Source organism: Hemitrygon akajei, unplaced genomic scaffold, assembly GCF_048418815.1.
Source record: "Hemitrygon akajei unplaced genomic scaffold, sHemAka1.3 Scf000035, whole genome shotgun sequence".
Lineage (NCBI taxonomy): Eukaryota > Metazoa > Chordata > Chondrichthyes > Myliobatiformes > Dasyatidae > Hemitrygon > Hemitrygon akajei.
In genome coordinates, this window is record NW_027331921.1 from 898,407 (window position 1) to 922,188 (window position 23,782).

The window sequence follows — 23,782 nt, forward strand, 5'->3', positions numbered from 1 at the left end:
ATGATGGCTGGTGTTACACCTCCCCTGTTCCACTGGATATCTATCAGCAGGATCTGAGCTTCTCCACAGCTCTGTATGCACAGGCCGGTCATGTGGTTCCACACCACTTGCTTCAGTATCTATAAACTTAACACCCTTTCTCTCACTTTTCTCCTCCCCATTCTTGCTCCACCCGCAGCGCACAGTGAGGTCACACACACACACACACACACATACCATCTCCGAGAGGCACACTCAATTCGAGACTGTGGGAACGCCGAAATGCTGGGTATTGGTGAATGGGGAGAACGGAGGAGGGAGATGGTTACGCACTTTTTCTGACTCCAGTAGAGTGTGCTGCGATGGTGCGGGGGGGGTTCACATATCTGACCCGGGTAATGTGATAGTATATTATTTAGGGAGCTTCGCTGGTTGTCTGACCAAAAATTATGTGATAGGACGGAATGGACGGAGCTTCACTCTGTGTATGACCCCGAAGTATGCGTTGGGACAGTGTGGACCGCGCTGCACTTCTGTCTGACCACGGCAGTGTGTGATGGATGTTTGCGGAGGGAGCGTTACTCAGTGTGTGTTTCCAGGAGTGTGTGATGGGATTGTATGGAGGGATTCTCGCTCTGTCTGTGACTCCTAGTCATGGGTCAGTGGATTTCGGCGTTTAAGCAGACTCCAGTTAGAGACAGGGAGCAAGAAAATGGAAAATCACATGCTCTGCTCCAACGGCTGCAAACTGAGCACCCGATCTGTGGCCCCACTCTCCGTCCCTTCCTTCCTCTTTTCTCAGCACACCATTCCTTCTCTATGATTCATAATTTGGTGAGTGAGCAGCAGATATGTACAAATGAAATCAGTATGTATGGGAAGGTTGTTTTGCAAATTGAGGTCAGGAATTTAGCTATTGAATTAACGGACAGGACCACCACCCGTCTCAGTGTGCCCAGACCTATGAAGACCATACAGTTCAGCACGTGGTGTAGGTGGGATGGCTCCAAAATTTGGAATCATTGTATTTTTTCCAAGGAAGGTGTGATCTGTACAGAAGAGATAGAAGACGGTTCACGGATAAACTGGAGGTGAACTGATATCCTAGAGGGAAGGTTTGTCAGTACTGTGCATGAGAGTTTTTGGGAGAGCAGTTGAACTGGATTTGCGCGGGGGGGGGGGATGGGATTCAAATTTCGAAAGCAGATAGCGGAGTCGATATGGAGACAGATGTTGTTAATACCTCAGAAAAAAATGTCAGGAGTCAAAAGGTTGTGTATCGTGCGACTGGTGCCCTGAGCTCCGTATATTTCAATGCAGGAAGCTTCTGAGATGCGCAGTTGAGCTCAGGGCATGAATCAACACAGTGAATATGATTCTACAGCCATTATTGAGTGTAGAGTGTAGGAGGGGAAAGCAGGACAGCACGATATTTCGGTGTTCCCTATTTTTAGACGTGAGAAACCGGAAGGAATTACGGGAGGAGAGGTGACATTACAGGTCTGAGAAAATGTCACCGCACAGCACAGTCAGAACAGACAAGAGAACTCGTCTAAGTGAGGCTTCACGGGTGGAAACATAGAAATATAGAAAACCTACAGCATAATACAGGCCCTTCGGCCCACAATATTGTGCAGACCCTTAAACCCTACCTCCCTTAGAACCCCCCAACTATATTCCTCCATATACCTGTCTAGTGGTCTCTTAAATTTCACTGGTGTATCTGCCTCCCCCACTGACTAAGGCAGTGCATTCCACGCACCAACCACTCTCCGAGTGAAAAACCTTTCTCTAATATCCCCCTTGAACTTCACACCCCTTACATTAAAGCCATGTCTTCTTGTACTGTGCAGTGGTGCCCTGGGGAAGAGGCGCTGGTTGTACACTCTGTCTATTCCTCTTAAAATCCTGTACACCTCCATCATGTCTCCTCTCATCCTCCTTCTCTCTACAGAGTAGAGACCTAGCTCCCTTCATCTCTAATCATAATCCATACTCTCTACACCAGGCAGAATACTGGTAAATCTCCTCTGTACCCTTCCAATGCTTCCACATCCTTCCAATATTGATGCGGCCAGAATGGACAGATTATTCCACATGTGGTCTAACCAGGGTTTTACAGAACTACATCATTCCATCGCGTCTCTTAAACTCTATCCCTCGACTTATGAAAGCGAACATCCCAGAAGCTTTCTTAACTACCCTATCTATCTGTGAGACAACATTTAGGGATCTGTTGACCTGTACCCCTGATCCCTCTGCTCCTCCCCACTAGCTAATATCCTGCCATTTACTTGGTACTCTGCCTTGGAGTTTGTCCTTCCAAAGTGTACCATCTCAAACTTCTCCGGGTTGAACTCCATCTGCCACTTCTCAGCCCTCTTCTCATGCTATCAATGTCTCTCTGCAATCTTAAACAGTCCCCTACACTATCTACTACACCAGCAACCTTTGTGTCATCTGCAAACTTGCCAACCCACCTTTCTACCACTATATCCAGGTCGTTTATAAAAACCACGAAAAGTATGGGTCCCAGAACCGATCCTGGGGGGACACCACTAGTCACAACCCTCCAATCCGTGTGTACTCCCTCCACCACGACACTCTGCCTTCTGTAGGCAAGCCAATTCTGAATCCACCTGGCCGAATTCCCTGGATCCGATGCCTTCTGACTTTCTGAAAAAGCCAACCGTGTGCAACCTTATCAAATGCCTCAATATAATCCATGTAGATCAAATCCACTGCAGTACACTCATTTATATGCCGGATCAACTACTTACAGAAATCTATCAGACCTGTTAGACACAGGCCTCCCTTCACAAAGCCATGCTGACTGTCCCTGATCCGACCATAATTCTCGAAATACCCGTAGATCCTATCTCTAAGAAACTTTTCCAACAGCTTTCCTACACAGACGTAAGGCTCATTGGTCTACAATTACCCGGACTATGCCTACTACATTTTTGAACAAGCGGAGAATATTCGCCTCTTCACACCTCCGGTACCATTCCCGTGAACAACGAGGACATAAAATTCCTAGCCAGAGGCTGAGTAATCTCTTCCCTCGCGACTTAGAGCAGCCTTTGGAATATTCTGTCAGGCCCCGAAGACTAATCCATCCTAAAGTATTTTAACAACTCCAACACTTCCTCTCCCTGAATATCAACATGCTCCATAACATCAACCTACTCATATTGTCCTTACTGTCATCAAAGTTCCCTCTCAATGGTGAATACCGATGAGAAGTATTCATTCATAATCTCGTTCACTTCCACATCCTGCAGACATATCTCCCCTCCTTTATCTCTAATCGGTCATATCTTCACTTCTGTCACCCTTTTGCTCTTAACATCATTGAAGAATGCCTTGGGGTTTTGCTTTACCCTACTCGCAAAGCATTTTCATGCCTTCTTGCTCTTCTCAGCCCCTTCCTGCTCTTCTCAGCCCATTCTTAAGCTCTTTTCTTGCTACCCTGTATTCCACAATAACCCCATCGGATCCATGCTTCCTAAACCTCATGTATGCTGTCTTCTTCCATCTGACTAGATTTTTCACTTCACCTGTCACTCATGCTTCCTTCACCCTACCGTTCTTTATCTCCCTCACCGGGACAAATTTAGCCCTAACATCCTGCGAGAGATCCCTAAACAATGGCAACATGTTAATAGTACATTTCCCTGCAAAAGCATCATCACAATTCACGCTCCGCAAGTTCTAGCCTTATAGCCTCATAATTTACCCTTCCCCAATTAAAAAAAAAATCCTGTCCTTTCTGATCCATGATAATGCTGAAGGCCAGGGGCGGCGGTCACTTTTCCCCAGATGCTCACCCACTGAGAGCTCTATGACCTGACCCGGTTCATTACCTAATGCAATAGCTGGTGTGGCAACCCCGTGGTCGGCCTGTCGACATATTGCGACAGGAATCCGTCTTGGACACACTTAATAAACTCTGTCCCATACAAGCCATGGAAACTAATCAGGTGCTAATCAATATTAAGGAAGTTTAAGTCACCCATGATAACAACCCTGTTACTTTTGCACCTTTCCAAAATCTTCCTCCCAATCTGCTCCTCAATATCCCTGCTGCTACCAGGCGGCCAATAGAATACTACCAATAGAGTAACTGGTCCCTTCCTGTTCCTGACGTCCACCCATACTGACTAAAAAGAGGATCCTGTTACATTACCCACCCTTTCGGTAGTTGTAATAGTATCTCTGACCAGTAATGCCAACCCCTCCTCCACTTTTTTCCCCGCTCTCTATCTCTTTTAAATCACTGAAATCCAGGGGTATTGAAAATCCGTTCCTGCCCTGGTGTCAGCCAAGTCTCCGTAATGACCACTACATCATAATTCCAAGTATGTATCCAAGCTTTCAGTTCATCACCATTGTTCCGGAAGCTTCTTGCATTGCAGCACACGCACTTTAGTCCTTCTACCTTACTACCTACGCCCTTTATTCTGCTTCTCTTTCCTCATATCCTCTTTATATGTTATACCTGGCTTTACTCCATGCACTATACTTGCAGTTCTCGCATGACCTTTATCCTCCTCCACCTCACTAGCTGCTCTCACACTTCGTTTTCCGTCCCCTTGCAAAACTAGTTTAAACCCCTTGGAGTAGCACTGGCCCACCTTCCCGTAATCTTCAATCTCATCCCCTCCCCTGCCTTTCTCTTCCGGCAGCACACAGTCAACTCACAGAGCTTTACTCTGTGTATGACCTCGGAGTGTGTGGTGGGTGGTTGCGGAGGGAGCGTTACTCAGTGTATGTTCCCAGGAGTGTGTGATGGGATTGTATGGAGGAATTCTTGCTCTGTCTCTGACTCCTTGTCATTGGTCAGTGGATTTCGGCGTTTAAGCTGACTCCAATCAGAAATAGGGAGCATGAAAATGACAGCTCACACGTTCTGCTCCAACGGCTGAATCTGAACACCCTTTCTGTGGCCCCACTCTCCTCCCCTTCCTTCCTCTTTTCACAACACACCATTCCTTCTCTATGATTCTGAAGTGAGTGAGTGAGCAGCATATATGTACAAATGAAATCGGTATGTATGGGAAGGGGGTTCTGCAAAGTGTGGTCAGGGCTTTAGCTATTAAATTAAAGGACAGGACCACTACCCGTCCCAGTGTGTCCAGGCAGAGGAAGACCATACAGTTTAGCTCGTGGTGCAAGTGGGAGGGCTCCAAAATTTGGAATCATTGTACTTTTTTTCCAAGGAAGCTGGGATGTGTATAGAAGAGATGGAAGACGGTTTACACCTGAACTGGAGGGGATCTGATATCATAGAACTATACAACCATAGAACATTCTAAAACAGAATCAGGCCTTTTGGCCCTTCTTGGCTCTGCCGAACCATTTTCCTGCCTAGTCCCACTGACCTGCACCTAGACCATATCCCTCCATACCCTTTCTCATCCACGTACCCGTCCAAGCTTTTCTTAAATGATAAAAGTGAGCCTGCATTCAACACTTCAAATGGCAGCTCGTTCCACACTGCCCCTACTCTCTGTGTGAATAAGCCCCACTAACGTGCCCTTTAAACTTTTCCTCTTCACCCTTAACCCATGCCCTTTGTTTCCTTTTTCTCCCCTAGCCGCAGTGGAAAAGGCCTGTTTGCATTCAATCTATCTATACCCAGCATAATTTTATGCACCTCTATCAGATCACCCCTCATTCTCCTGCGCTCCAGGGAATAAAGTCCTAACCTATTCAACCTTTCTCTGTAACTCAGTTTCTCAAGTCCCTGCAAAATCCTTGTAAACCTTCTCTGCACTCTTTCAACCTTATTAATATCCTTCCTGTTATTAGGTGACCAAAACTGCGCACAATACACCAAATTCCATATGCCTTATGTAACCTCCCCTTTACATTCCAACTCTTATACTCAGTACTTTGATTTATAAAGGCCAATCTACCAATAGCATTTTTTACAACCCTATCTACTTGTGACGCCACTTTTATGGAATTATGTATCTGTACTCCCAGATCCCTCTATTCTACTGCACTCCTCAATGTCCTACCATTTATTTTGTATGCTCTCCCTTGGTTTGACCTTCCGAAGTGCAATACCTCACATTTGTCCGCATTAAACTCCATCTGCCATTTTTCAGCCCATTCCTCCAACGGGTATAAATCCCTCTGCAAGCTTTGAAAACCGTCCTCACTGTCCACTACACCTCCAGTCTTTGTATCATCAGCAAATGTGCTGATCCAATTTTCCACATTATCATCCAGATCATTGATATAGATGACAAATAACAATGGAACCAGCACTATTTCCCTGTGGCACACCACTAGTCACAAGCCTCCACTCAGAGTAGCAATCCTCCACTACCACTCTCGGCTTCTTCAATTGAGCCAAGGTCTAATCCAATTTACTACCTCACCATGTATATCTAGCGACTGAATCTTCCAAACTAATCTCCCATGCGGGACCTTGTCAAAGGCTTTACTGAAGTCCATGTATACAACATCCTCACCGTCATCAAGTTCCCTCTGAATAGTGAATACAGAAGAGAAGTATTCATTGAAGACCCCGAAGAGAAGTATTCATTGAAGACCCCGAACAGAAGTATTCATTGAATACCCCGAAGAGAAGTATTCATTGAGAACATCTCTCACCTCCACAGCCTCCAGGCACAACTTCCCACCTTTATCTCTAATCGGTCCTATCCTCACTCCTCTCAAACTTTTGTTCTTCACATAATTGAAGAATGCCTTCGGGTTTCCTTTACCCTTCTCGCCAAGGCCTTCTCAGGCCCCTTTCTTTGCTCTCCTACGACCCTTCTGAAGCTCCTTTCTTGCTAACCTATATTCCTGAATAGAACCATCTGATCCTTGCTTCCTAAAGCTCAAATATGCTGTCTTCTTCCATCCTGCTAGATTCTCCACCTCACTTCTCACCCATTGTTTCTTCACCCTACCATTCTTTACCTTCCTCACCAGGACCAATGTATTCGTTATATCCTGTAAAAGATCCCTAAACATCGACCACATGTCCATAGTACATTTCCCAGCAAAAGCTTCATCCCAATTCACACCTGCAAGTCCTAGCCTTATAGCCTCATAAGTTACCCTTCCCCAATTAAAAATGTTCCTGTCCTCTCTGATTCTACCCTTTTCCATGATAATGATAAAGGCCAGATGCTCGCCCACAGAGAGGTTTCTGATTTTGACCTGGCTCGTTACCTAATACTAGATCTAGTATGGCATTCCTCCTATTCAGCCTGTCTATATACTGTGACAGGAATCCGTCCTGGACGCACTTGAGAAACTCCGCCCCGTCTAAACCTTTGGAACGACTCAAGTGTCTATCAATATTCGGTAAGTTAAAGTCACCCATGATAACAACCCTGTTATTGTTGTACCATCCCACAATCTGCCTCCAAATCTGCTCTACGGTATCTCTGTTACAACCAGGGGGCCAATACAATACTCCGAATAGAGTAACATCTCCCTTCCTGTACCTGACTTCCACCCATACTGACTCAAAAGAGGATCCTGCTACATTACCCACGCTTTCTGTAGCTGTAATATTATCCCTAACTAGTAATGCCACACCTCTCCCCATCCCCACCTCTCTGTTTATTTAAAACACTGGAATCCAGTTATTTTGAGAATCCATTCCTGCCTCTGTGCCAGCCAAGTCTCGGTAATGGTCACTACATCATAATTCCATGTATGCTTCCAGGCTCTCAGTTCATCTCTTATGTTTCTGATGCTTCTTGCATTGAAGTACACGCACTTTAGACCTTCTACCTTTATACATTTACACCCTTTATTCTATTTCTCTTTCCTCAAAGCCTCTCTATGTATTGGATCTGGCTTTACTCCAGGCACTATTCTTGCAGTTCTCGCATGACCGTTATCCTCCACCACCTCACTATCTGCTCTAACACTAAGGTTCCCCTCCCCCTGCAAATCTAGTTTAAACTTCCCGCAGCAGCACTAGCAAACCTTCACGCAAGGATGTTATTCCCCTCCATTTCAGGCGCCACCCGTCCCGTCGGAACCGGTCCCACCTTCCCTGGAAAGTGGCCCTATTGTCCAGAAACTTGATGTCCTTCCTCCTGCACCAGCTCCTTAGCCACGTCAGCTGCATTATCCTCCTATTTCTAACCTCACTGGCACGTGGCACGGGTAGAAATCCTGAGATTGCAACCCTGGAGGTCCTGTCCTTCAAATCTGCACCTAACTCCCTAAACTCTCTTTGCAGGACCTCTTCCTTCTTTCTATCCACGTCATTGGTCCCTGCATGGACCAAGACACCCGGATGCTCACCCTCACTCTTTAGAATACTCAGAACTCTTTCAGAGTTATCGCGGACCCTGGCACCAGGGAGGCAACAGAGCATCAGGGATCCTCGATCTGTCCCTTTAACTATCGAATCCTCTATCACCAATGCTCTCCTCTTTTCCCTCCTTCATTCTGAGCTGAGAGTCCAGACTCGGTGCCAGAAACGGAACCACTGTAACTTGTTCCTGGTACGTCTTCCTCACCAGCAGTATCCAAAACGGTATACTAATTGTTGATGGGAACGGCCGCAGGGGTGCTCTGCTCAGTCTGGCTATTCCCCTCCCCTCTCCTAACAGTCACACAGCTATCTGCCTCCTGACATTTAGGGGTGACTTTATCCCTGTAACTCCTGTCTATTTCTGCCTTGGCTTCACGAATGATCCGAAGTTCATCCAGCTCCAGCTCCAGTTCCCTAACACGGTTTGCCAGGAGCTTCAGCTGGATGCACCTTTTACACGTGTAGTCATCAGGGAAAGCTGTGCTCGCCCTGACTTCCCACAAACTTGCAAACGGAGCACTCGACTGCCCTAACTGCTGCCTCCATTACCTAGTCCTGTTAATTAGAGGCCTCACCCTGCCTTACCTCACTCGAAGCAAGCTGGTCCTCAGCCTCTGCTCGCCGAAGCCCCTCGAGCCAAAACCTTCCTTACCTTTCTCCCTCTACTCCGTCGCCGGCTACACCGTCGCCCACTCCGTTAATCATCTTGGTTTTTAAACTTTCCAACTGCCTCACTTTCACGCGTTTGCGCAGTCGTACCCCGTTCAAACTGCAGAAGAAATGACCAATGACGGTGTTGATGGTGCTCCCCCTGTGGCTGAACCCTGGCAGTGCATGATAGGACTGTGTGGAGAGAGCTTCACTCAATGTCTCAGTGATTATGAAGTCATAACTTTCAATATAGTCCCGTCCTCGGGTTTAGATTCTAAATTGGAGCAAGACCAATTCTACTTTAGATCAGAATGGATCTGGAAAAAGTGAATTTGGACAAGTTGTTTTCTGGCGAAGGTGTACTTGGCAATTTGGATCCCATGTGCAGTTTCCTCAGTGTAGAAGGGAACGGTGTATACTGTGAAAAGTGGGACGTGTTGAAGGACAGAGAGACTTCGGTGTTCAAGTCTGGGGAACACACACTGTGACTAGTGACCTCTGCCAAGTGACTGACACACTACTCACCGTGACACCGACACACCCTCGCCGTGACACCGACACGTCCTTCATTGTGACACCGATTGTCCGACACACTGCACCATAATGCTGACACACTCCTCGCGGTCTCCATTACCCGCCCACCTCCCGTCTCTTCACTAGAAACCTACATATCCTCGTGCCGAATTCCCATCTTCATAACATTCCTCGTATGCGTCACACACCCTCACCTCTCCTACACTCAGCCTCTTTCCGTCATCCCACACATCCCCTATGCCCATCCATGTGTTCTCAGGGAAGTGAGATGAGGGAGTGTGAAAGTTCTTGTCTGTTGTCACACTTCCCTCTTTACCCCCGAATATGAATCTCCCGTTTCTGAATCTCTGCAATGCACCTTGTGGTCAGGCCGATCGTGTGGTTCCACCCCAACTTACTCCAGTGGCTGTAACCTCACCGCCCCTTCCCAGAAAAACGCTCTTCGCCCATTCCCGCCTTTGTTCTCCATACCCCAGGGGGATCGAGACGGACTTCACAAAACAACTGAACAGATAGCATGTGATGAGACGGCGTAGATGGAGCTTCCCCCTAGTGGCTGAACACTGACAGTGCATGATGCTGCTGTGTGGCGAGTGCATCACTCAGTATCTAACTCCAGATGTGTGTGATGGTACTGCCTGTAGTGAGCTTCATTTCTTCTCTGACCCCGGGAATGTGTTCGGGATGGGGAAGAAGGAGCTCCTCTCTGTGTTTTTACCCGGAAGCGTGTCATGGGGCAATGCGGTGGGAGATTCAGCAGGGAATTGTGTGATGGGATGGTATGGAGTGAGCATCCCTCTGTGTATGAGTCAGAGAGACAGGTGATTTAGGTGTCTCCAAGCAAAGAGGAGGAGTGAAGTAAATATCACTCACACGGGTCGGTGATCGGCCATTAAAAAGCAGCGATTCACGGGCAGTATCGGCGTTTAAACAGCAACCACTCAGGGTCCGGGATTCATTCGCAAGGGCAAATAAAAATATGGTCGGTGCAAGTATAGAGGCCATTGTTGGAGTGGGCAGTGTTATCGTGGGGATTATTTACCTCTTAAACGCTTCAAGGAGCAGAGTCTTGTGTGAGAGAAGGCTCAAATCTTATGAGAGATTTGTTTTTGGTTTAATTATTGTATCCTTCTTCATAATTACACAGAATGAACAGTAGGCATGCCTGGCTATAGAGTTATAGCTATATCACAACTACAGCATGGAAACAGTCCATTTCGGCCCATCTGGCCCGTGCCGAACGCTTACTCTCACCTGTTCCCACCGACCTGCACTCAGCCCATAACCCTCCATTCCTTTCCTGTCCATATACCTATCCAATTTTACTTTAAATGACAATACCGAACCTGCTTCTACCACTTCCACTGGAAGCTCGTTCCACACAGCTATCACTCTCCGAGTAAAGAAGTTCCCCCTCGTGTTACCCCTAAACTTTTGCCCCCTAACTCTCAGCTCATGTCCTCTTGTTTGAATCTCCCCTACTCTCAATGGAAAAAGCCAATCCACGTCCATATCTACCGCCTCATAATTTTAAATACCTCTACTAAGTCCCCCCTCAAACTTCTGCGCTCCAAAGAATAAAGACCTAACTTTTTCAACCTTTCTCTGTAACTTTGGTGCTGAAACCCAGGAAACATTCTAGTAAATCTCCTCTGTACTCTCTCAATTTTTTTGACATCTTTCCTATAATTTGGTGACCAGAACTGCACACAATATTCCAAATGCGGACTTACCAATGCCTTATACAATTTTAACATTACATCCCAACTCCTATACTCAATGCTCTGATTTATAAAGGTCAGCATACCAAAAGCTTTCTTCAACACCCTATCCAGATGAGATTCCACCTTCAGGGAACAATGCACCATTATTCCTAGATCACTCTGTTCTACAGCATTCCTCAATGCCCTACAATTTACCATGTATGTCCTACTTTGATTATTCCTACCAAAATGTAGCACCTCAAACTTATCAGCATTAAACTCCATCTGCCATCTTTCAACTCACACTTCTAACTGGCTTAAATCAGTCTGCAAGCTTTGACAAACTTCTTCATTATGCACAACACCACCTCTCTTAGTATCATCTGCATGCTATCCAATCCAATTTACAACCCCATCATCCAGTTCATTAATGTATATGACAAACAACATTGGACCCAGTACAGATCCCTGAGGCACACCGCTAGTCACCGGCCTCAAACCTGGCAAACAGTTATCCACCACTACTCTCTGGCATCTCCCATCCGGCCACTGTTGAATCCATTTTACTACTTTAATATAAATACCTAACGATTGAACGTTCCTGACTATCCTTCCATGCGGAACCTTGTCAAAGGAGTTACTGAAGTCCATATAGACAACAATCTCTGCTTTCTCAACGTCAACTTTCCTGCTTCAAAAAATTCAAAATAGTTGAATGCTCCTCTTGCAAGCGGAGACCTCAGTGTCTCTGACGACTCCACCTGTGAAAATTGCATCCGGATGCAGCTTCTAACACTCGGTGTTAAGGAGCTGGATCTGGAACTGGATGAACTCAGGGTTATTCGGGAAGCTGAGCGGGTGGTAACGAGGGCATATTGGGAAGTAGGTAGACCCACCGTGTAGGACAGAGGAAACAGGGTGATAGTCTGCAGGCTGAACGCGGTTAAAAAGCCAGAGCAGAATATATTGTGGCCAAATTCCTCGCCAACAGGTGGATTGGGAGAGGCTATTTTCTTGCAAAGGTCTCCTTGGTAATTTGAAGCCGAAGCGCCATTTAACCTCAGTGCCCAAGGGACAGGCCCAGACCATCAATAGTGGAAAGGGCTGACGGAGATAGAGATTTCCGTGTACACGGTTGGGATACACACATTGTGAATGCTGAGGAGAGCCGAGGAAACGAGCGACAGGAATTGGGACAGAGTTTGACGGTTCCGAGTGCACACATTGGGGTCTACCGCTTGCCGGAAGAGTGTTTTGGGGTCTTCGGAGAGAATGCAGAAGAAATTCACAGTGACACTGCCTGGAATATATAATATAATCTCTAAACAGATAGACCAGACAGACTGTGCGTTCCTCCAGAGCGGCGGAGTCTGAGGTGCGGGAGACTGATACAGGTCTGTATAATTACAAGGGACATAGGTCGAAGAGACAACTAGTATATTAGTCTAGAGCGGCGGAGACTGAGGTGGGAGGAGGTACAGGTCTATATCATTATGAGAGATACAGGGAGACCAGACAGACGGTGTATTAGTCTAGAGCGGCGGAGAGTGAGGTGGGAGGAGATACAGCTCTATATCATTATGAATGATACAGGGAGCCCGGGCAGACGGTATATTAGTCTAGAGCGGCGGAGACTGAGGGGGGGGGGAGGAGATACAGGTCTATATCATTATGAGAGCTACAGGGAGACCAGACAAACGGTGTATTAGTCTGGAGCGGTGGAGACTGAGGTGGGAGGAGATACAGGTCTGTATCATTATGAGAGATACAGGGAGACCAGACAGACGGTGTATTAGACTACAGCGGCGGAGTCTGAGGGGGGTGGTGATACAGGTCTATATCATTATGAGAGATACAGGGAGACCAGACAGACGATGTTTTTTTCTGGAGCGGTGACAGGCAGGAGCGTGTACAGGCATTGGAGGGAGATGGACATTGCGTAGCCAGAAAGGATTTCACTGGTATAACACAGAATTCTGTCCAAAGAGCCTGTTCTTTTCTGTCATTTCCGTTCAATGCTCTTCAGGGCGGGGACTGATTTGAACTCGGAGAGTGGGAAGAGCAGGGGTGGGGTAGATCAGGGAAAATGACGATTAACAAAGTCGAGGAACGATTTTTCCACAGACGACATGGGAAGTGAACGACCCGCAAGGAGAGACCGATCGGACTCAAGCATATGGCTAATCTGCGTTTTAACAGCGACCCTCATTATCACGGGTATCTGCTGGAGGATTCATGGTGAGTTTCACACCGGTCGCAACGACCAAACCGCAGAGAATATAAATGGCCACTGTAACAGCGACACATTCCTAACATTACCCCGAAACACCCTTCACTCTGATACCAAGACACCCCTCACTGTGGTACTGACGGGCCGCTTACAATGACTACGACACATCCCTCACCGTGATCCCGACACAATCCCCATGAACACATCGCTCAACGTGATACCGACACACAACTGACAATCAAGAACCATAGAACATTACAGCGCTGAAACAGGCCTTTTGGCCCTTCTTGGCTGTACCGAAGCATTCTTACTGCCTCGTCCCACTGACCTGCACCTGGACCATATCCCTGCATACCCCTCTCATCCATGTATCTGTCCAAGATTTTCTTAAATGATGAAAGTGAGCCTGCATTCATCACTTCGAATGGCAGCTGTTTCCACACTCCCCCTACTCTACTCTCCGTGTGAAGATGCCCCAACTAGAGTTAGGGTGTAGAGTTGGGTAAGGGAGAAATACAAAGAGATCTCGGAGTCCTTGTTCATCAGTCACTGAAGGTGAATGAGCAAGTGCAGCAGGCAGTGAAGAAGGCTAATGGAATGTTGACCTTTATTACAAAGGGAATTGAGTACAAGAGCAAGGAAATCCTCTTGCATTTGTACAGAGCCCTGGTGAGACCACACCTGGAGTATTGTGTACAGTTTTGGTCACCAGGGTTACGGAAGGACATCCTGGCTGTAGAGGAAGTGCAGCGTAGATTCACGAGGTTAATTCCTGGGATGTCTGGACTGTCTTACGCAGAGAGGTTAGAGAGACTGGGCTTGTACACGCTGGAATTAAGGAGATTGAGAGGGGATCTGATTGAAACATATAATATTATTAAGGGATTGGACAAGATAGAGGCAGGAAAAATGTTCCAGATGCTGGTAGAGTCCAGTACCAGAGGGCATGGTTTGAGAATAAGGGGTAGGTCATTTAGGACAGAGTTAAGGAAAAACTTCTTCTCCCAGAGAGTTGTGTGGGTCTGGAATGCACTGCCTCGGAAGGTAGTGGAAGCCAATTCTCTGGATGCTTTCAAGAAGGAGCTAGATAGCTATCTTATGGATAGGGGAATCAAGGGATATGGGCACAAGGCAGGAACCGGGTATTGATAGTAATTGATCAGCCATGATCACAAAATGGCGGTGCAGGCTCGAAGGGCCGAATGGTCTACTTCTGCACCTATTGTCTATTGTGCCCTTTAAACTTTCCCCCTTCATCCTTAACCCATGTCGCTTGTGTCTTTTTTCTCCCCTAACCTCAGTGGAAAAAGCCTGCTTGCATTCACTCTATCTATATGCACCATAATTTTATACACCTCTTTCAAATCTCCCCTCATTCTTCAACGCTGCATTGAATGAAGTCCGAAACTATTCAACCTTTCTCTGTAACTCAATTTCTCAAGACGCGGCAACATTCTTGTAAACCTTATCTGCACTCTTTCAAACTTATTAATATCTTTCCTCTAATTAGGTGATCAAAACTACACGCAACACTCAAATTCGGCCTCATCAATGTCTTATAAAAACTCGCCATAACTTTCGAACTCTTATTCTCAGTCCTTTGATTTATAAAGGCCAATGTGCCGAAAGCACTGTTTACAACGCTATCTACCTGTGACGCTACTTTTAGGAAATTATGTATCTGTATTCACAGATCCCTGTGTTCTACTGCACTCCTCAGTGTCCTACCATTTACATTGTATGTTCTACCTTGGTTTTTACTTCCGAGGTGCAATACCTCACAATTGTCTGCATTAAACTCCATCTTCCATTTGCCATCCCATTTTTCCAAGTGGTCCAATTCCCTCTGCCAGCTTTCAAAATGTTCCTCACTGTCCACTACACTTCCAATCTTTGTATCATCAGTAAATTTGCTGATCCAATTCACCACGTTGTCATCCAGATCATTGATATAGATGACAAATAACAATGGACCCAGCACTGATCCCTGTGGCACATCACTAGTCACAGGCGTGCACTCAATGAAGCAATCCTCCACTAACACACTCTGGCTTCTCCCATTGCGCCAATGTCTCATCCAATTTACTGATTCACTTTATATATCCAAGGTCCCTATTCTTATTCGCTTTGCATTTAATCCTGACAGGAATACACAAACTGTACTCTCAAAATTTCTCCTTTGAAGTCCTCCCACTTACCAATCACATCTTTGCGAGAGAACAACCTGTCCCAATCCACGCTTTTTCGATCCCTTCTCATTTCTTCAAATTTGCCCTTTTTCCAGTTTAGTACCTCAACCCGAAAACCTGATCTATCTTTATCCATGACCAAACTGAAAATAATGGTGTTATGATCACTAGACACAAAGTGTTCCCCTGCACACAATCCCGTCACTTGTCCTAACTCGTTTCCTAATACGAAATCTAATATTGCATCCTATCTGGTTCGTACCTCTATATATTGATTTAGAAAACTTTCCTGAATACACTTTATAAACTCTGACCGGTCTAGATCTTTAACAGTATGGGAGCTCCAATCAATATGTGGAAAATTAAAATCTTCTACTAACAAAACTTTATGATTCCTGCGGTTGTCTGCTATCTCTCTCCAGTTTTGCAGCCCCAAATCTCGCTGACTATTGGGTGGTCTATAATACAATCCCATTAATGTAGTCATAACATTCCTGTTTCTCAGCTCCACCCATATGACCTCGGTAGACAAGCTCTCTAATCTTTCCTGCCTGACTACTACAATAACATTTTCCCTGACTAGCAATTCCAACACCCACCCTTCATCCCTTTGCCTGTACCACCTCTCAAACATCGTATCCCAGGAACATAAAGCTGCTAGTCCTGCCCCTACTATAGACAAGTTTCACTAATGGCTATAAAGACATAATTCCATGTGTTAATCCATGCGCTCAGCTCGTCTGCCTTCCTCAAAATACTCCTCGCTTTTAAATAGGCACATCGCAGAAGATTACTCCCAGCCCACCCAACCCTTGTTTTTAAACCTAATTTAAATCTAGTTTAAACCTTCCTCAATAGCACTAGCAAACCTCCCTGCAATGATATGGGGCTCCCTGTAGTTCAGGTGTAACCCGTCTCTCTTGTGCAGGTCCCACCTGCCCAGAGGAGGTCCTAAAGATCCAAAAATCTGAAACCCTGCCCCCTACACCAGTTCCTCAACCAGGAGTTCCTCCTCCAGAGTAGCCTACACTTACTCTCACCGGAACGTGGCACAGGAAGCAATCTTGCGATCACTACCTTCGAGGTCCTGCTTTTTAACTTCCATTCAAGCTCTCTATACTCGCTCTTCAGGCGCCCTTCACTCTTTCTTCCTACGTCATTGGTACCGATGAGAACCATGGCAACTGGCTGCTCATCCTCCCACTTCAGAATGCTGTGAACAAGATCAGAGACATCCCTGACCCTGGCACCCCGGAGGCAACAAACCATCCGGGATTTTCTGTCATGACTACAGAACCTCCTGTGTGTACCTCAACTATCGAGTCCATTATCACTACCGCTCTCCTCATCTGCCCCCTCCCTTCTGCACTGCAGAACCAGACTCAGTGTCAGAGATCCGGCAGCCGCAGCTTGTCCCAGGTAAGTCATCCCTCCCAACAGTATCCAAATCTGTATACATGTTGTTAAGGGGAATGGGCACAGGGGATCCCTGCTCTGTCTGCCCTTTCCCCCCTCCCTCGCCTGACGATAACCCAATTACCTGTGCCCTGCTTCTTTGCCGTAACTACCTCCCTGAAACTACTTCGTATAAACTCCTCATTCTCTTGAATGATCCGAAGGTCATCCAGCTCCTTCTCCATTTCCCGACCGCGGTTTGTTGGGAGCTGCATTTGGATGCACTTCCTGCAGGTGTCGTTGTCAGGGACAGCGGACGTCTCCCTGACTTCCCCCATCCTGAAAGCAGAGCATTCCTGCATCCTGCCTGGCATTCTCTCTACTCTAAACTAACGAAACAAAACTTACAAGAACCTACATTTGATAAGGTTCCACACGGTAGGCTTATTCAGAAAGACAGAAGACATGGGCTCCAGGGAAGTTTGGCCAGGTGGATGCAGAGTTGGCTTGCCTGAAGAAAGCAGAGGGTAGTGGTGGAGGGAGTACATTCGGATTGCAGGGCCGTGACTAGTGGTGTCCCACAATGTCGGTTCTGGGACCCCTACTTCTTGTGAATTTTATTAACGACCTGGATGTGGGGGTAGAAGTCTGGGTTGGCAAGTTTTCAAACGACACGAAGGTTTGTGGTGCTGTGGATCGCGTGGAGGATTGTCAAAGATTTGTAGAGAGACATTGACAAGATGCAGAAGTGGGCTGAGAAGCGGCAGATGCAGTTCCTCTCGGAGAAGTGTGAGGTGGTACACTTCGGAAGACAAACTGTAAGACAGAGTACAGTGTAAATGGCAGGATAACTGGTACTGTGGAGGAGCCGAGGGTTCTGCGGGTATATGTCCACAGATCCCTGAAAGCTGCCTCACAGGTAGATAGGGTAGTTAAGAAAGCTTATGGAGTGTTACCTTTCATTAGTCGCGGGAGAGTTTAAGAGTCGCGAGGTAATGATGCAGCTCCATAAAACACTGGTTAGGCCACACTTGGAGTACTGTGTCCAGTTCTGGTACCCTCACTAGAAGAAGGATGTGGATGCATTGGAAAGGGTACAGAGGAGATTTACCAGGATGCTGCCTGGTTTAGAGAGTATGCATTATGAACAGAGATTAAGAGAGTTAGGGCTTTACACTTTGGAGAGAATGAGGATGAGAGGAGACATGATAGAGGTATACAAGATATTAAGAGGAATAGATAGAATGGAAAGCGAGCTCTTCCCAAGGGCACCACTGCTGAATACAAAAAGATATGGCTTTATGGTAAGGGGTGGGAAGTTCAAGGGGGATATCAGAGCAAGGGTTTTTACTCAGAGTGTGGTTGGCGCGTGGAATGCACTGCCTGAATCAGTGGTGGAGGCAGATAGACTAGTTTAATTTAAGAGACTACCAGACAGGTACATGGAGGAACTTGAAATGGGGGTTTATATGGGACGCTTGGTTTAAGCGTCGACAAAACGTTGTGGGCCGAAAGGATTGTACTGTATTATTCTATGTTATAAGTTCCTTCAGACGGACACACAGTAACCGTGATATAAACACGGCTTTTACAGTAACACAATCAAGACTCGCCCTGACACCGACACGCCATTCACCATAACATCAACAATGCTGTTACCGTAGCACGGTCACGACCTTCAACGAGACACAGATACACTCCTAACCGCGACACTGACACGAACATCGCCGTGACACGCACGTGACAGTCACACTGACCGCATGGTACCCTTCCGCTCCGCTATTACTGATAACTTCCTCAATGGGACACTGAAACACACCTCACAGTGACACCGACACGCTCTTCACCGTGACACTGAAGTACCGTACACCGTGACATCTTCACGCTCCTCAATGTGATCAGCTGCGCCCCGCACCGTGACAAAGACTCAGAAGTCACTGTAACACCCCATACCGTGACGGTATCACCCCTCAACATTACACAAATGCACTGCCCACTGAGGCAATTACCCGAACCTCACCTTGACACAGGCAAACCCCTGAACGTGATACCAACACCAAAATTCACAATGACACCGCCATAGTACTCTCTGTGAGACCATCACACACGTCATCGTGACCCACTCACACAAACTGTGGCCAGGACATATTCCTCACCGTGACACAGATACATCCCTGTCTGTGAGACCAGCACACGCCACACCGTGACACAGATACTCCACCCACGGTGACAACACAAGGCCCCTCACCCTGACATTTTTCTCGTCTTGACATCGAGATACACTTAATTGTGACCCGGCACACCTCCCGCCGGGGCACAGGAACTCCTATCACAGTGACACGGACACGTTCCTCACAGCAACTCGGACATTCCCCGCACGATACTGACGCAGACCCCCATGGAAACAACAAAACCTTCACTGGGACATTGATAACCCCTCAGAGTGACACAGACACGCCCCTCAAGTTGGCGCCGACGCCTCTCACTGTGCCACCAGCACATCCTTCACTGTGACACCCTTCACCGTGACACTGACACAACACTCTCTGCGACCCGTTCCGTAGCGTGACGCTGACTCACGTGTCACTGTAAACGCTAAACTTCCTTCACCATCTCTCTCAGTGTCACAGATTCGTCAGTCTAAGTTCACCTCCGACCGAAACAGCCATGAGATAAACTCAACCGTTAAATCCAAGCTTTCTGCGCTCAACTCTAATCTGACCGATCTTAAACGAATGCACAGCGATCTCCGTCACCAGTTCACTGAGATGGAAACGAAGTACAGATCTGTCAACGAAACCAAGGCTCAAATCTGTGAATTGTTGACCAGCAGAAGAGGTGAGGCATCATCCCCCTCTTTCACCCGCTCCTCATCACAGGGCAGGCATGGAGAGAGGAAGCGTCACTCTGTGCTTGACATCGGGAGTGTGTGATGGGGCTGCGTGGAGGAAGTTTCACTCTATCACTGAATCCAGGAGAGTGTGATGGAACGTTGTGTAGGTGGATTCACTCTGTGTCTGACAGCGGGATTGTGTGATGGGACAATGCAGAGGGTCCATCATTCTATGTGACACCAGACTGTGTGATTGGATATTGTGGATGGAGTCTGAACCTGTGACTGTGCCATGGGACGTTATGGGTGGACTTCGCTTTGTGTGTGAGCACAGGGGGGTGTGATGCGACGTTTCAGAGAGAGCTTCACTCTGTGACTCGCCAGGAAGTGTGTGATGGGACGTAAAGATGGAGATTCACACTGTGTTAGACTCGGGAGTGTGTGATGCGGCCGTGTGGAAGCAGCTTCCATCTGTGTCTGAGAATTTGCTCTGTGGTGTGTTGAGAAGCTGTAGAAGGTCAATCACTCTCCCTCTGACATTTGCTGTGTTTGCTGAGCGAGTTTCTTTCCGTGTCTGACCGCTGGAGTGTGATGGGGCCGTGGAAAGAGAGATTCGCACTGTGTCTAACCAAGCCTCTGTGTGATTGGACGATGTGGAGGGTCTAAATTCGGTTCTCTGACCCAGGGAGAGTGTGAGGTGCGGTGTGGAGGGATCTGCACTCTGTGTCTGACCCCTGAATTGTGTGATGGGACAGTGCCCAGAGAGATTTAACCATTGTCTGCCCACTGAAGTCTGTTATTGCACCGTTGTGAAATAGTTTCACTCTGAATCTGGGAGTGTGTGACGGAACGGTGCAGCGGCGGCTTCACTCTTGGACTGCATCCGGGAGTGCGTGATGAGTCCGTGGAGAAAGAGACAAATTCTGCGTCTGACCTTGTGAGTGTGTGATTGGACGGTATGCAGGGAGCTGGATCAACTTCGGATCATTCGTGAGACAAAGGCAGAAATAGACAGGAATTTCAGGGAGATAGCCACCCCTAAGAGTCAGGAGAGAGTTAGCTAGGTGACTGTCAGGAGAGGGAAGGGGAATAGACAGGAAGAGCAGAGCACCCCTGTGGCCAGTCCCATCAACAATAAGTATACCGTTTTGGATAATGTTGGTGGGTTTAACCTACCAGGGACAAGTTGCAGTGGTCACGTCTCTGGCAACAAGATTGGACCCTGAGGTCAGAATGGAAGCAGGGAAATGCTGAAAGCAGTAATGATAGCAAATTCAATAATTGCGGGGGGGGGGGCGGCAGATAAGAGGCTCTGTGGGACAGATCAAAAATCTCAGATGGACTGTTGCCTCCCTGGTGGGAGGATCTGCGTTATCTCGGATCGAGTTCTCAGTATTCTCAAGAGGGAGGGTGAGCAACCCGATGTCCCGGTCCATGTAGGGAACAATGACGTGGATAGGAAGAAGGAGGATGTCCTCCAAAGAGAGTTTACGGAGTTAGGTGCAAAGTTGAAGGACAGGACCGGCAGGGTTGGAGTCCCAGGATTGCTACCTGTGCCACGTGCTAGTAAGACTAGAAATAGGAAGATAATGCAGCTAAATACCTGGCTAAGGAGTTGGTGCACGATGGAGAGCTTCATGTTTCTGGATAACGGGCCTTCTTCCAGGGAAGTTGGGACCTATTCCGACGGGACGGATTGCACCTGAGCTGGAAGGGGACTAGTATCCCTGCGGGAAGGTTTGTTAGTGCAGCTGAGGGTGTTTAAAATAGATTTGTAGGGGGAGCGGAACCAAGGTGTTAGAGCAGATAGCGAGGTGGAGGAGGATAAAGGTCATGCGAGAACTGCAAATATAGTACATGGAATAAAGCCAGAACTAATATATAAAGAGGCTTTGAGTAAAGAGAAGCAGAATAAAGGGTGTAAAGCGAGTAAGGTAGAAGGGCTAAAGTGCGTGTACTTCAATACAAGAAGTACATATGGATACGTAACAACACACACAAAATGCTGGTGGAACACAAGCTAGGCAGCATCTATAAGGAGAAGCACTGTCGACGTTTAGGGCCGAGACCCTTCGTCTACGCAGAGGATTAGGTTCTAAACGGCAATTAAGAATATGGGATAAGGTTAGGAAAACCTCTCTGGAAAAATTCTCCAGACTAGGACAGGTCCAGTACATATGGATAAGAGAAGCCTCGCCACCTTTACACTTATCACAAACAGGACTAATGTTATGGTAAAATCGGAACAATTTAGATTTGACATGTGAACCCTATATACAATCTTAAACTGTAAAAGACAGTGGCGAGCACAAAGAGAAGTTGAATTAATTGACTTGAGAATTGAGTCCCAAACTGCATCAGATTAAAAAAAACATTTAAGTCATGCTCCCAATCTATTCTAATTTTACCAAAAGGGGCACACCGTAGTGACACTAATTTATCACGAATAAAATGATTAAGCCTTTACCCAGTGGATTAATAGAAAGAGAAAGGTCCACAACGTTTTTCTCAGGCATCGCAGAAAAATTGGATAACAAAAGATTAATGAAATGTCTAATTTGAAGGTATCTGAAGCAGTGGACATGAGGTAGATTGAACATTGTAGAAAGTTGTTGGAAAGTTTCGAAACGATTAGCAATGAAAAGATCTTTAAAATGCCTAATGCCAATTCTACACAAATCATGAAATGTTAAATCTTGCATAGAAGGAAAGAAAAGATGATTATGCAAGATAGGACTAGAAAGGGAGAAAGCATGAAGACCATTACATTTTCTAAACTAAGCCCATATTCTCAGAGTATGTCTAATAAGAGGATTAAGAGTCTAGGGAAACGACTAGGGATTGCAGATCCAAGAAGTCCAGAAATAGAGAGATCGTCAGTGGAGTTCAAATCCATTGCCACACATTTAGGACAATCAGACTGGCTATGAAAAAAGGACCAGAAAGTAAGACAGCGAACATTAGCTGCCCAATAGTATAAACAGAAGTTAAATAAAGCCATACCACCTTCTTTTCTTTAGATTTTTGGGGGTAAGTTTTATTAAGTCTAGAACGTTTACCCTTAAATAAATAGGACAAAATAATAGAAACTAAGGTGTCAAAAAAAAGTTTTAGAAAAAAATCATTGGAATAGATTGAAATACGCATAAGCAATTAGAAAGGCTATACATTTAAATAACATTACCACTACCTACCAGAGACATAGATAAGGGTTACCATTGTGACAAACTCTGTTTTGTAGAGTTTAAAAGATTAGAAAAATTTTCACGAAAAAGATCATTGAAATTCCTTGTAACTGCAATACCAAGGAAAATAAATTGATTATTAACTACTTTAAAAGGGAGGCCACGAAATATTAATGTTTGTGCTGCATCATTATTAATTGGAAAGAGTTCACTGTTGTGTAGGTTGAGTTTACAGCCAGAAAGCTGGCTGAACTGATCAAGAAGTAAAGACATTTGGGGTAAGGAAGTGCACGGATTTCACACAAGTGAAATTCTAGAGACTACTAGATACGTATATGGAGGAATTTAAGGTGGGGAGATCGTTGGGAGACAAAGTTTAAGGTTCGGGACAACATTATGGGCCGAAGCGCCTGTACTGTGCTGTACTATTCTATGTTCTATGCCTATGTCCATTTGTCACGTGTGCTGAGGACGTTTCTTTCCGTGTCTCAAAGCTGGAGTGTATGCTGGGGCCGTGGAGAGAGGGATTCACATTGTGTCTGACCAAGGCAGTGTGTGATGGGCCGGTGTGGATGGAGCAAGAAAATACTTAAGAAAGAAATCCGGAGGGCTAAAAGAAGACATGAGGTGAAGGATAATACTTTCAACTACTTGGGTAAAAGAGGCACGACTGATGAGCGCGGAAGAACATCGTCATATCCAGCGGGCAGTGTGGGGAGCGGGACGCGGAGTGGGAGGGTGCAGAGTGATAGGGCTTTAGCTCAACGGGCTTTGGCAGAAACGG

At 46.5% G+C, this 23,782-nt stretch overlaps 1 protein-coding gene across 2 annotated transcripts in view; it reads left to right on the forward strand.

The window, feature by feature from the left end:
* Positions 1-23,782, forward strand: part of LOC140720060 (uncharacterized) — a 39,789-nt gene that overhangs the window by 9,220 nt on the left and 6,787 nt on the right. The window contains exons 2-4 of one of the 2 annotated variants that reach the window (XM_073034960.1): positions 12,496-12,560; positions 13,291-13,404; positions 19,603-19,818. In XM_073034960.1, the coding sequence (XP_072891061.1) occupies positions 13,296-13,404; positions 19,603-19,818 (325 nt within the window). In that variant the 5' untranslated portion in view covers positions 12,496-12,560; positions 13,291-13,295. The remainder of the gene's footprint in view (positions 1-12,495; positions 12,561-13,290; positions 13,405-19,602; positions 19,819-23,782) is intronic. The other variant, XM_073034959.1, reaches the window with a different exon arrangement.